Source organism: Phaenicophaeus curvirostris, chromosome 9 (assembly GCF_032191515.1).
Source record: "Phaenicophaeus curvirostris isolate KB17595 chromosome 9, BPBGC_Pcur_1.0, whole genome shotgun sequence".
Classification (NCBI taxonomy): Eukaryota; Metazoa; Chordata; class Aves; order Cuculiformes; family Cuculidae; genus Phaenicophaeus; species Phaenicophaeus curvirostris.
In genome coordinates this window covers 35316093-35329517 of record NC_091400.1, presented here as the reverse complement: position 1 = coordinate 35329517, position 13425 = coordinate 35316093, and the positions used below count along the sequence as shown (strand labels likewise).

Genomic DNA, 13425 nt, shown 5'->3' with positions numbered 1-13425 from the left:
GTCCCTGGGGAGAAGAGAGCAAGGGGCGCCTGGCTGGAGCCTCCTGCCTGTCGGGGAGTTGTAGAGAGCGCTAAGGTCTCCTTTCGGCCAGGCTCCTTTGGTGTGGGCTGAGGAAGCCCGTTTGCGTCACCGACTCCTGCCGGGAACGGGGCTGCAGTGGCGGCGTTGGGCTTGTCTGGAGGCGCCGCACCCCCTGTCAAGGCTTTGTGGTGGCGAGGGTGCGAAAAGTGAAGAGAGGGTTTGAGGTGCCTCCTGAGCAGTGTGGAGGCGTGGGTGAGAGGCCGTTGGGTGTCCCTGGGGTGCGTTTGTTTGTGTGCTGGAGGCCAGGCTGCTGTGGGTGGTGTTTGGTGGTGGTGGTGGTGAGGGGGGTGAGGGGGAGGTGTTGTGTTGTGGGGTGAGTTTGTCGTAGGGCGTGTGGTGGTGTGTGTGTGTTGTGAGGTGTTTGGGGCTGTTTGTGTGTGGGGTGTGTGTGTTGAGTGCGTTGCGTTAGGTGTTTGTGTTGTGTGTGTGTTGTGTTAGTGTTGGGGGGTGTGCAGTGTGTGTGTTGCGGTGTGAGCGAGGCGTGTCGTGCGGGAGAGGCTGCGGGTGCTGGGAGGCAGCGGGTGCCTACGGCCACACCACCCTGAGAACGCCCAATCTCGTCCGATCTCGGCAGCTAAGCAGGGTCGGGCCCGGTTAGTACTTGGATGGGAGACCGCCTGGGAATACCGGGTGCTGTAGGCTTTTGCCCTCCTTGGAGGGGGGCAGCATTTGGAGGGCTGCGCTGTGCTGCTCTGTCCCCCCTTTTTGTGGAGCCTGGGAAGAGAGGTGCGCAGGGAGGGTGTCGTTGCCCGCATTCTCCGCAGGGCCCCCTCCCACCAGAGCAGGCTGCTCCAAGCCCCGTCCAGCCTGGCGTCGACCACTTGCAGGGGTGAATGGGGCTTCTCTGAGCAAGCTGTTGCAGGGCCCCTCCAAAGCCTGCTTGGGAAGAGCTTCCTCCTTCAGTCTAGTTGAAATGTTCCCCTCTCCAATTTGTCGGCATTGCCCCTCGTCCTCTCAGTCCACACCTTTCTGCCAAGTCCCTGCCCAGGTGGGTTGCGCGGAGCCCTTAGGCACGGGAAGGCCTCTGTGCTGAATGTGTCCCGGGAGCCTGGTGTTTTCCCGGCTCAAGAAGCCCAAGTCTGTCAGGCCGTCCCCGTGTTCCTCAAGAGGTGTCAGCGGGGAAAAAAAGCCCACTTGGTTGAGCAAGGAAATCGTGAGGGACTTGAAGAAGAAGAGGAATGTCTATGAACTTTGGATGGAGGGGCAGGTGTCTCGGCTGGACTACAGGGAGGAAGCGAGATGGTGCAGATTCAAAATCAGGAGGGCTAGAGTCCCACTAGAGCTCAGATAACAGAAAGTGTTTCTATAAAGACATTAACAATAGGAGAATATTAACAGGGAGAATATTTGGTTCTTCTTGGCTGCAAAGGGAACAACTGTGACAACAAAGGATGAGGACAAGGCTTATGTACTTCTCCAAAGTCCCTTCCCAGGTGGGCTGCGTGGATCCCTTCAGGTACAGGAAGGCCTCTGAGCTGTACTGCCAGGTTTCTGCCATGTGCACAGCCGCCCAGGCCACATGGCAGGCAGGGAGCAGGCATTTCGCCTGTTTCAAGGGTGCTGGGTGCACCTGCCGTTGGTGCCTGGGGGTGGTGCAGCCAGGGACATGGGACAATGGCTGCCCTTGCCCCCAGGGGCTGCTCTCACTCCCCGCTTGCCCTGCATTGCAGGGGGCAGCTGGAGCTGGTGTTCTCATGGCGCCCTGGCCGCAGCTCATGGACGTTGCCACCACTCTGGCACATACAGCCCCTCCGCTGGCAGGCAGCATGGGAGTGTGTGGTGAGGGAGCGTGACGACTCGAGGATCTTGCCCACTAACACATGCCCCCTCTATATGCTCACGTACACAGTTCCACTGTTGGAATGCAGTTTTATTATGGCTACAACAGTTACACATCACATATGGCATCTACCGTCGGGGAGAGCTGGAGCACAGCCCTCCAGCACAAGAGTTAGGACTGCGTTCTTGTCACCTCTGCGCAGAACCTGGATGGGTTGGTGCATAAGGAGAGCACATCTGCCTCACTACCCCTCGTCAGTTCTTTTGGTAATAGAACCACTTGTCAACTGTATGGGGCAGAAAAATAACATGGGGCTTAGCCCTCTGTTAGTCACCCTCTTCTTACATTGTCACAGTGCACAGCATTTATCACCTCCAACACCAGGGCTTCCTCCTGCTCCTTCGAGAGCTCCACCCCACATCCAACAGGTATTTGTTTTCTTGAAGCAGTCACCCTCACTCTACACATGACTTAGTGCAGGTGTGCACAGCAAGGCAGAGCTGGCCCTGGTCCCCTCAGGCTCAGCCAGCTCAGGGAGGCAAATTCATTTTACCTCCAACTCCCATGCCCACACCGAGGACATCACTACTATCTTCAGAGGTTTATTACCCCTGAAGAGAGTGGAAGAGACCAACCTCCTCCCTCCACCATACAGCTGTGGGTTTTATACACCAGCAGTAGCTCATGGCTGCCCTTCTACAGCAATATCCAGTCAGCATGCAAGATACCCTTTGCAACCTTGCACTGACGTGAGGATTCCTTGCACAGCCCTTGTTTCCTTACACAACTGTGTCCACAGGCATCAAAAGGCTCACTCCCAGCTCTCAGTGGACTCTTGTGTGGTGACAGTTCTCTGGTCAGCAAGTTTAGCAGCAGCTGAAGCACCTAACCTGTGACTGATTTCTGCTTTGCAGAGGCTGGAGTAATTCCCTTCCTCAGCTCACCTGCATTGAGGCTATTGACAGAACCCCTCTTTGCATAACCTAATGAAACCCCTCTCTCCCTTCTGTGCTCTGCAGCGTTCGCTCTTCTTTCAGGACCTGCTGCAACTCTCATCTCTTCTGGAGCAAACTATGGTACCTCAAGTCTCCTTCTTACCCATACATTCACCCGCCTAACATACCCAAACAAGGAAATAAGGCAACAATAGAAGTTATTCACAGCAATTAAACAGCCTCACTGACCCAAGTCACCCAAAGGGTTATCAGGCTCTGGCAGAGGCTGCCCAGGGAGGTGGCTGAGACACCATCTCTAGAGGTGTTTAAAAGACAGGTAGATGAAGTACTGAAGGATATGGTTTAGTGGCAGACTAGGTATGGTTGGACTCAATGATCTCAGAGGTCTTTTCCAAGCTGGTAATTCTATGTTTCTATGATTCAAATTAGGTCCACCAAAGCCCTTCATTTCTCCTAGTGCTACAGCCACCCCCAGCAATCAGTTAAGGCCCTCATCTTCCTACTGAGAATTCCTTTGAGGTCTCCACTCAGTACCTGGATGTAAACAAGGGCTTTGAGACTTACCTTCAGGTGGGATTGGGTTGGCAGCTTTACACGGTGGAGCCTGAAATGAGAAGTGCATTAGCAGGCAGCTGCTGTTAACTGACATTGATGCTACACCTGAAGCTCACCAGACATCACTTAGAGCTGCACGAGTCTTCACTGAGCACATTTAAGATCTAAGCAGCAGGAGTTTTTTAGTGTTAGTTGGCTGTGAGTGAGTAAACAAGCTCACCTGCAGCCCAAGTACTGTCATTCCCATGGCCTCCTCCTTCCACATTTGTTCTTACATGCCAGAGGCACTGCTCTGCTCTAAGCACAGGCTGCAGTGCCACCTGCTTCTCACCACAAGCAGCTGCCACTCCAGCATCTACACAGCCACAGGCAGCATGCTCTTTTCAAACCTATAATGCCAAGTTTTTTGAGTCCTTATCTGAAACACTTTCACCTTAACAATGAAAGACAGACAAGGGTTCCCAGGTGGTGACGCGTCCTCTGTGAGAGTTACACTTTCAAAGTAATTCCGATACTACTAGAGGACAGAAGCAATTTTAAAAGCAAGGCAATGGCTTTAGAAGTCTCTCCAAGGCTATGGAGGAGCTCTGGCTTCCACCCACACTTACATACACTGAGGCAACAGTTGTGTTTTGATTCTCCTGTCACATTCCTCCACTACCTTTCGAGTCGCCAACAACAGTACTTCACAAGCCCAGGGAGATGCCTGAAAGTCCTGAAACTGGACTGAGTACCACACTGGGAACTTTGAGCCTTTCCTTGCAAAGGCTGCAAGGTCCCTGGCTGCAAGGCTTTCAGAAATTAGACTTTCTCTTTGCAAAGTATGCCCTGGGCTGTGAAGGTCGTGGAAGGCCAAATATGTAAACACTCAGAACAGCTGACACCCAAGCTATGGTCTGAAGTTTAGTCCTTCACAGAAACTGTTTTGGATTTCATCCCTCAGGTGACTAAGGGCAAGGAGAAGCCTCTGGAGGCATATTGGGTGCTTCCACCTCCATCTTATTTAACCAGAAACAGGCGCTGTGTTCAGTCATCCAAAAAATTCTGAGCATACAATGCATTATTCACCCAGAGAGGACAATTTATGGTACTGCACAAATCATTACCCTTTTGCCCAACGCTGAAGCTGAGGGTAGGACAGTCAGATTTGTACTTACTGCTTCCACAGTAGCTTTTGCACACTCTTGACTACAGCAGAAAGGGCTGTCAGACACCGTCAGGTTTGTGCTAGAAGAGAAAGGCTGCTTGTGAGAATGTGAAAGCCAAGTCTTTCCCCAGAGTATTAAATAATGGAATACCAAGAATCATTGTTACAGTTGCCAAGTCGAAGGGGAAGGCCTGCAGAGACACCCAGCAGCTGACAGAAAGCACGACACCCGTCAGGAAAGGAAGTTGCAGGGTTATTTTTTTAGGGGAAAGGACATGTCTAGTACTACAAGCATTAACCTACCAGTTGATCTCCCCTCCGTCAGTTTTCTTCGCTATTAAAGCTTTCCAGTGTTCATGAGTACATTTGATGACATTCACAGCAAAATCCTAAAGTTGAAGATGAGAACAAACAGGGTTTTGCGTAAGCACTAGACCACCTTCTCCAGATCATCAGTTACATTGAATGAGAGGCCAGTATTTATAGGCTGATTTTATTCTGGCTCTGGAAGGGACTCGGAGAGACCTATTCCATTACCGTGCCTTTCGGGAACAACAGCAACCTTCCCATGCTCCACAGCTGAAGCAACAGGGATTTTACAATATGAATTGTTTTCCTTTCAAGATGGGAGGATATGCCAAGGTCACCTAGGGAGCTTGAGGCCAAAAGAAACAGAGCACAGATATTCTAGTCTCTGGCCAGTGCTGTATTATGAGAGCACCTCCACTATGCTGCTACTCCTCCTGCTCAGTTTGTCTCCAGCAGTTAGCTGACGCCAACCTATTTGTGAGCTTTTTCAACTCCAGGCAAACCATTCAGCTGCCGCGCAGATCAAAAGGAAGAAATATGCATCTAATCTAGCTTTGCAACTATTTGAAAATGAATGTGTTTCCACGCATATCACAGCTATTTGCCTTAAAAAAACCAAAAAGCAACTAGCATACACTCAAGCATTAACCTGTCAGCTGGAGAAGGAAGCTCACGCAATTATTTGTTAGCGTGAACACTGGTAAGCAATATCGGGGTTTGATACCGCACACAGCCAAACAAAACACTGCAGGAACACATGCAAGGTTCTCTATCCTTGTTTTCCACCTTGGCCTTGATTCTGGTTTCACCTATCTTGTGGGGCAGTGACACATCCCAGCCCATCCAGCCTTACATGCTCTTTACAGCTCCTGAGCTAACTTCGACTTGCATCAGGCTGCAGTGTAACAAGGCCAGTGAGCAAGGGAGGCAAAGGCTCATGTCAAACACCCTCTGCTCCAGAACAGGAGCAAATAAACCTAGTGTTTTCCATCCTGGTTCTGACAGAGAGGCTCCCAGCCCTGAAGCGATCCCACATGAATGTCATCTAGAAGACAGACTGATAATATCCAGCAGCTGCTGAGTGATTACCCTATGCTTTTTCTCCTACTACTTCTGCAAGCGGCAGGCTGGAAACACAGCAGGAAGAATGAAGTCAGCTATCAGCAGCCCTGTAAAAAGCCATTCTCTCAGCAACTACTCATTCTCGTCCCCAGGCACCCCAAGTTCAGTTTTTGACAGCGTGCCTTCGCAAGCTTACAGTAAAGAGGAAAGACCAGCTTACTTTGTCTTTAAATTCGCCATTGAAAGCAAACTGGTTTTCTGGCTTTCCATCAGGTACTTTGTATCTTCTGAACCAGTCCACTGTAGCTTCTAAGTATCCAGGTTTCATCCTTCTGACATCGTCAATATCTAGGAGGGAGAAAAGGTTTCTTAGCAGGATCCAGGAACAGGAGTTACCTAGTTACGACCCGGCTCTTCTGAGCTGCCCCTCCCCAAACAGCCTTAGCAACATTTCAGAAAGGTTACAGTAAAGACAGAAAGCTGATACTCTGCACAGGAAAGGAAGTGTTTCATCTTAGGGGTATATCCCCTTGCCCCCAGCAGCTTGGAAACATTTAAACAGCTTTGGCTAGAGACTTCCCGGACAATTCCTTTCCTTCCACTCCTCTTCTTCAAGGCTCCAGGCTGTGCAGAGGACTGACAATTTGGGATAAACCACAGTAAAACGTTTTGGTATAGGCTTGATATCATCCTGTTCTACTGTCCTTCCAATATCACATCTGATACAAAAAGGCATGTAGTGACAGGACAAGGGGGAATGGCTTTAAATTGGAGAGGGGAAGATTTAGACTAGACATTAGGAGGAAATTCTTCATGATGAGGGTGGTGAGGCCCTGGCCCAGGTTGCCCAGGGAAGCTGTGGATGCCCCATCCCTGGAGGTGTTCCAGGCCAGGTTGGATGGGGCTTCCAGCAGCCTGGTCTAGTGGGACGCATCCCTGGGTGTTAGAATTAGGTGATCTTTAAGCTCCCTTCCAACTCAAACCATTCTATGATTCTATGAATACTGCAGCATAGAAGTAAGACGCTCATGTCCTGACTTGAAAATTTCCTTCAGGCTCTCAATGGAGAATGGAAAGTACCGCGCTGCTCCTCCCTCCTGTAACTTACCGTTATAGTTGTCTGATTCAGGGTCTTCAACATTGATAGCAATTACCTTCCAGTCTGTCTCTCCCTCATCAATCAGTGCCAGTGTGCCCAGCACCTTCACTTTGATGACTTCTCCTCGAGAGCAGACCTGTGAAGAAAAAGACCCTTGTTGCCTGTACTGATGCCTCCAAGGAATGCACAACAGGACACTGCGCAGGCTGCGAGAGTTCAGCAGGCAGTCAGGTACCACAAAACTGGCTATTGCTTATCAGCAGTTCAAAAGCCTTGGCTCACAAGGCTTGTGCTGTAGGATCTCATCAACTGTCTCCAGAGGCAGCAGAGGAAAACAGCACATCCTTGAGGCAGAGGAGGCAGGAACTGAATAATGTCTCTAGATGATTGTCTTCAGAGACATTAATTACATGTTCCAAAAGGCAGTTACCCTTTAGAATGCATTACCTTGCTTCCAATTTCGCACACATCAATCGGATCGTTATCTCCACAGCAGCCAGTATTTTCATCTTTGTGACCTGGGTCTTCCCAAGTCTGCAAAATTTCAGGAGGAAATAAAAAGCAGGTTTACTTCAGGCATGCGGTTGCCCACTTCACGCTTGCTTTCAGGTCTGTATTTGTTACTACTGTTACTGCTACTATTTCACTTGGGCCTGCAAATGGTTCGAATCCAAGTTAAAAGGTCTTATCTTGCCAAGGGTAAGCTGCTCCCTCCCACTGACAACCTTTTTTTCAACAACTTCCCAGGCTTCCTCCTCTGTTCCACAGCTGCATAAAGGTGAAGTTCACATCTATAAAGAACACTCACTGCTTTGGCTGCCTGCCTCTTCCCCTCCCTATTCATTTCTTAACAGAGGTTTCCTGAACTCCAGATAACATTCCAACATAGAGAGAAGCCAGACAGGGTGTATTGTTTCCTTTCAATTCAGCAATTAAAGACACCCTGTTACCCTAGAGCAGCAACAAGAACATGGAGTCCCACACCCTGTGCTACCCAGTATCCCAGTTCATCCTACCTGAAGCAGCGTGTGAGTGCAAGTTGGAGGACAGGACTCCAGCGGGCATTTGAGCTATACCTCTAAAAATAATAGCTGCTTAAAACATGCTTCTGATCGGGAGTGAAAGGACACTGCGCCCACTTGCATCAGAAGGAGCATCTACCTCTAGGGTTGTTGAGCTATAAAAAGAAGGAATGCTATTCCCAAACCTCTGCATGCCAGGACACAACTAGTGCAGTCAAACCCTCGCGATGAATCCAGAGCACTCAGGAAGATGTAGTGAAACCTGTGTGGTGCTGAAGGATTCTGCACAATCGTTATTGCACTTCTCTACAACAAAGTGTTACATTCAGTCCCTTGCCCTCCATGCATGAATATCTGTGATCTGAGCAAAGGCTTCAAAAGCCGTAATTCTGTACAAAGAAACTCACTCCAGAATCCATCCAAGCAGGAAATAATTCAACTTTGAAGCAGTCTTAAGCCACTTGGTGAAAACACTCAACATGCACTGCCATCAAGACTAGAATCACAAAACTCAGCGTGTTTTCCTGTGAATTGTCACTAGCGATTTATTTCTCTAAAGGAAACTCAAACCTCGGAGAACACCAGAGGCAAACAGCCTTGCCCAAAGCTCCCTTTTACCCAGCGGCCTCTAGCCCATTAAGAGCATGTGCCCAAGTGTCACCATCTGTTGGTGTACCCCTTGCCAGATGTCTCTGTTTGAGCAAAAGTGTGCTGGTGCAGCTGCGGACATCTGCCTCACGCAGTCTCTGAACTGCCGAGTACCCTTCTCACATCCAGCCCTGAGATCAACCACCCAGCAGGTCCAAACATTGGTCTAGCCGTGTGTTTTAGGACATGAACAAAAAGAGGGGGAGAAATGGGAAAGATACAAAGATACAAACTTTGGATCTATTCAGGTTGTCATTGTCCATATCCAAAGTCTAAAATAAACAGCTAATTCACTGCAACAAGAATCTTCCGTGAAGCTTCAGCCTCTGGAGATTCCTGCTGGGAACCATCCCTGCCTTCTTGACAGCTTCTCTTCATTGGCAAGATTATACACGCAGCAGCAAATGCTGTGTTCCAGATGAGACTTTCAGCCAACCTTGCTTGTTAATTTGGTGGCAGCCAGACAGACAGGCATCCTCCCTTCTCCCCACCAGAAAGGACGAGCCACTGAGACAAGTTACAGTACCTGTGGGATAGCGCCGTAATTCCAGATATAACCCTTATGGGGAAACACGTTCGCTACATAGCGCAGTTTTCCTTTCTTCACATCTTGCTTAATTGGGTTTAAGGGATCCTTTGTTGCAATCTGAAAGAAAAGTTACATAAATCTCTCTGCTCTCAGAAAACCCAACTGATTTTCCTTTGAAGTTGGCTGCTAATGGACAAGCCAAGTGACCAGGAGCTGACCCCAAAGCTGACAGTAGATATAGAACAACTCCATTTCCTTCTGCACTGCCATCTCCTGGGATACAATTTTCAGCAGAGTTACAAATGTCAGAAGACACAAGACACTGCTTTAACCAGAAGCCGCAGAAGAACACTAAATTATTCCAAGTTCTGCAAGTCTTAGCCTCCTTACAAATGCCTCTACTATTAAGCAAGTATTTACAAGAGAAGCTAGAACTACATCTAGAGAGCTTCTTTGACAGGATGGCTGCAGTGTGGTAGGTTTTGACAGGCCTTATTTATTTGGGCTGAATTATTTTTGTGCCATTTAGGGACCCACTCTGCTTCAGGACGTGGAGGTGAGGAGAGGATCAGCAAAGTCAAACATTAAGAGCTGAATCGGTTCAAGCACTTTAGGTAGGAACTGCAGCGTAGTTACCTCCATTTTAGCGTTTGTCCACCGAGGTACTTCCACAACCATGTTGAACACATTCTGAAGAAAGCAAAGTATCAGTGAATGAAATCTTAAGCCATGCTTTAGAGTAGAGAACACGCATAAGAGAGTACAAAAGCCAGACAGTTAGCACAAAAACTGTAACTTTTTTCCCCCATTTTTATTAGCGCCGGTTTTGACACAGCTGGTAGAAGTCCCATAGTCCAGTCAGTCACACGTCATCACTCAGAGCCGAATCCCATGACAGACACCAGCAAGAGCCAGACTGAGGTTACCCAAGCATTCTCCACAAGATGCCATCCAAGACGAACTCCATCATGTTTCTAGGTTACAGAACAACAGGTTTAAATGAATGGAAGGCAGCTGTGCACTAACTACCCTGGGCATAACAAAATCAGGTTTTGGGCGTATTGATTACATTGCTTAGTGCTACTGCAAGAGCCATCCTGGCAATTTAGAAGAGACGAGTTACAGGAGTAAGCTGTCTTTCTAGTAATGTGGGTATCTACATACTATCCTGAGTGACCAAGAACATCACTGGCAAATATTCTAGTCTGCCCAGAAGTAGGGAGATGTGCCTGAGCTTCGCCCTCCAAGCTGACAGACCTTGTTGGGGGCATGGTGCTATGATAAACGTGGGGGAGAACCACATCTTGCAGTATCTAGTTTACAGGTGACACTTGAAAACATCTCCCGTTGACTCCAGCTGGTCTAGGAGGACTCTTGAGTTCAATGTCAGAGTCTCCTCCTTAAGAAAACAAGCTTTGCCATGCTTGAACCTTAACATTTTCTGTTTGAAGAGATTACGGCAAAGATTTCACAAGGAGTCAAACCTTGCTCCCTGACATCGACAAGGTTTCTAATCGCCAGGTTAAGTGGTATTAGCATTGCAAAATCCCTCGCACCTGTATTGCACCATAATTAGATTGCTATTGCACAAGGAGCGCTGTTACATCATTGACTTTGCCCACACCCTTCCCTAACACAAGTCTATTACAGTCCCTTGCTTGCATGGGGTCGTTCCTCATTTGCAAATGTAAAAAGGTCTATACAGGTTTTACTTATAAGTAACTCGAGGAAAGGAATAAGGCAATCTGAACTGGCTGGGCAGGGCGCTTATGGCTTTGCAGACAAGGAAAGATGACTTAGGGGCTCATTGTTTTTCCCACAGTCCAACTGACAGATTTGCCTTGGTGTAACATAGCCAGCAGGTAGCCCAAGGTCATTCCTTCACAATGCCAAGACACACAGGTACAGATAAGGTCAGTTCATCTCAGCCCCAGACTGAAAAAAACCACCCTGCAATCCTCTCAGTGTCTTAGAAGTCTAAGGATAAAGATTAAGGAGCCCAGACAGAGTAACACAACCTTTTGCTCCAGGGTGGGCTCCCTACCATAGCTGGTAATGAACCTGCCAAGTAATGAGTAAAATCTCTGCTGAGAGGCACTCTAGCAACAGAAAGAGGACTGGTGTGATCACCTCTGCTAGGTAACTTCAGGACTGGCGACCTTCAGTGATAACTTGCTTCTCTTAATGACTTGGCACAGGGATGCTGGTGAGCGACACTAAGTGCCTGCAGGCAGACCAGTGGCCCGGTTTCCCTTGTTAATCATTAACAGCCTGCAGAAACCCTCCTCACCCCTATACTCTCTCCCTTGCTCCTTCCTCCTCTGTTCTGAGTGCCAGCAAAGCGGAGTATTATGTGGATTTTCCTCATTCGAGTTATTCCCCAGACACTTGCTTTTAAAAACGGCTTTCCCAGTCGGCCACAGAAACTGCCTCACCACTACGCTTGGCAATTGCAATCAGTTTTCTCTCTCCCAAGCAGGCAAAAGCTGCCTCAGACTTCCCAAAGCACTTTCTGACAAGACTCACACCCTGAAGCTAAGCAGCTACTTTTTATCAGGTCCACTCTCCATTCTGCACACTTTCTTCTTTTCCTATAACCATCCTCTGCCTCCAAATTGCACCCCTCTCTGACTTGCCCCTTAGAACAGTTCAGCCACTACAATCCTCAAGCTGCACAGCTTTGTAGTATTTGCTGCAAGAAATGAGCTACAAAAGTGAGGAACACGGTCAGAGAGCCTGAGTTACCACTGAAAAAGCCTTCAGTGAGAACTGAAGCACGGCTGTTTTGGCTTCCTAGAGCCGGGGATTCAGAACAGCCCACTTGGACTAACCTCTGGCTGCCTGAACGATGGAAGAGCCCCGTATCACTGCATGAGGTGGGTTTCCCAGCTGCAAGGGATGCCCAGGAGCTGCTACAGCAAGAATTTAACATCCTCACCTTCTGTTCAGTGGCTGGTTGTACTGCAGGCATAAAGTGGCCTTCCTGCAGTCAAAACCCACGCTTGAAATATCGCGCAGCAAGCGTGTATCTCCATAGGAGTGGATGCAGATATTTGGCTAAAGAGAAAACTGATTTGTTTAAGCAAAAAAAATGCTTTCATGTGATCTCACGGGCAAGTTCAAGACAACCACTCGTATCCGAACACAAGAATGAGATCACCCGTTCCCCTCCCCTGCATCACTCCACCCAAGGCTGAGACTGGGAGAAAAGGCCACCCATCCTTTGCCAGATCTGGTGATGCTTCCACCAAGAAGCAGCGTGAGGATTTGGGAGGCTCCCTTGGGAATTTCAGGCTCTCAGGACGGCGCTCACCCAGAACCAACAGAATAGCGACACTCAGAGCTCCTGCTCCTGCCACCGGCCCCACGTCAATGAGGCCACCCCAGCCCCCGGCTCGGTGTCCCCTCTCCCTTCTTACCTTGCTGGCGTCTGCATAGATTGGGATATCGTGGAAAGGGGAGATGTAGCGACCGGCGGCATCCTCTGCAAGGCAAGGGGAGCGAGTCAGGCCCAGCCTGAGGTGGAAGGGGGCACCTCAGTCCAGGTGGGGGCTCCTCCAGCATTTCTAGGGGAGCTCAGCCCCTCCTAACCCTCTCCAGGTCAGGAGCATGAGGAGGGAAAGGAGGGAGGAAGGGGAGAAGAGAAGGGGAAGGAGGGAGGAAGGGGAGAAGAGAGGGGGAAGGAGGAAGGGGAGAAGAGGGGGGGAAGGAGGGAGGAAGAGGAGGGAAAGCAGGGAGGAAGGGGAGAAGAGGAGGGAGGAAGGGGAGAAGAGGAGGGAGGAAGGGGAGAAGCGGAGGGAGGAAGGGGAGAAGAGGAGGGAGGAAGGGGAGAAGAGAGGGAAAGGAGGAAGAGGGGGGAAAGGAGGGAGGAAGAGGGGGGAAAGGAGGGAGGGGGCCGAAAAGAAGAGAGGGGAAGGAGGGAGACGGAGGGAGGAGCCCGAGGGCCTCGGCGGGCACTCACTGAAGAAGAGCCGGTACTCCAGGCTGTTGGGAGCCGCTCGCTCCTCCACCCCGTACGCGGCCATCGCCGCGCCCCCCCCAAACCCCGCGGCTCCTCTGACAACGCACGCGGGAGCCGGGCGGGCTCTGCGCATGCGCGGAGATTTTCGCGCCCTTAACCCCGCCCCTCGCGGCGCGGGGGCGCGCTCCCGCGCGCCGCGGGGCGGGGCCTCAGCTCCACGTGGCGCGGTCTAAGAAACAGGGAGGCCATAAGAGGGGACGCGCCTTTATTTTAGGC

General features: G+C 49.9%; 1 protein-coding gene and 1 non-coding gene across 2 annotated transcripts; one reads left to right on the top strand and one right to left on the bottom strand.

The window, feature by feature from the left end:
* Positions 1-604: 604 nt before the first annotated feature.
* On the top strand, positions 605-723 carry LOC138724421 (5S ribosomal RNA). Its single transcript, XR_011338051.1, has one exon. It is a non-coding gene; the product is annotated as a 5S ribosomal RNA (ribosomal RNA).
* A 1207-nt stretch (positions 724-1930) lies between these two features.
* PPA1 (inorganic pyrophosphatase 1) lies at positions 1931-13257 on the bottom strand. The gene is made up of 11 exons (XM_069863824.1): positions 13150-13257; positions 12608-12672; positions 9825-9878; positions 9186-9305; positions 7437-7523; positions 6999-7125; positions 6111-6238; positions 4823-4908; positions 4530-4599; positions 3382-3421; positions 1931-2147 (listed from the first exon to the last, which is right to left on the bottom strand). The coding sequence occupies exons 1-11, from the start codon at positions 13211-13213 to the stop codon at positions 2116-2118; spliced, it is 873 nt and encodes a 290-aa protein (XP_069719925.1). The 5' UTR covers positions 13214-13257; the 3' UTR covers positions 1931-2115.
* Positions 13258-13425: the final 168 nt, after the last annotated feature.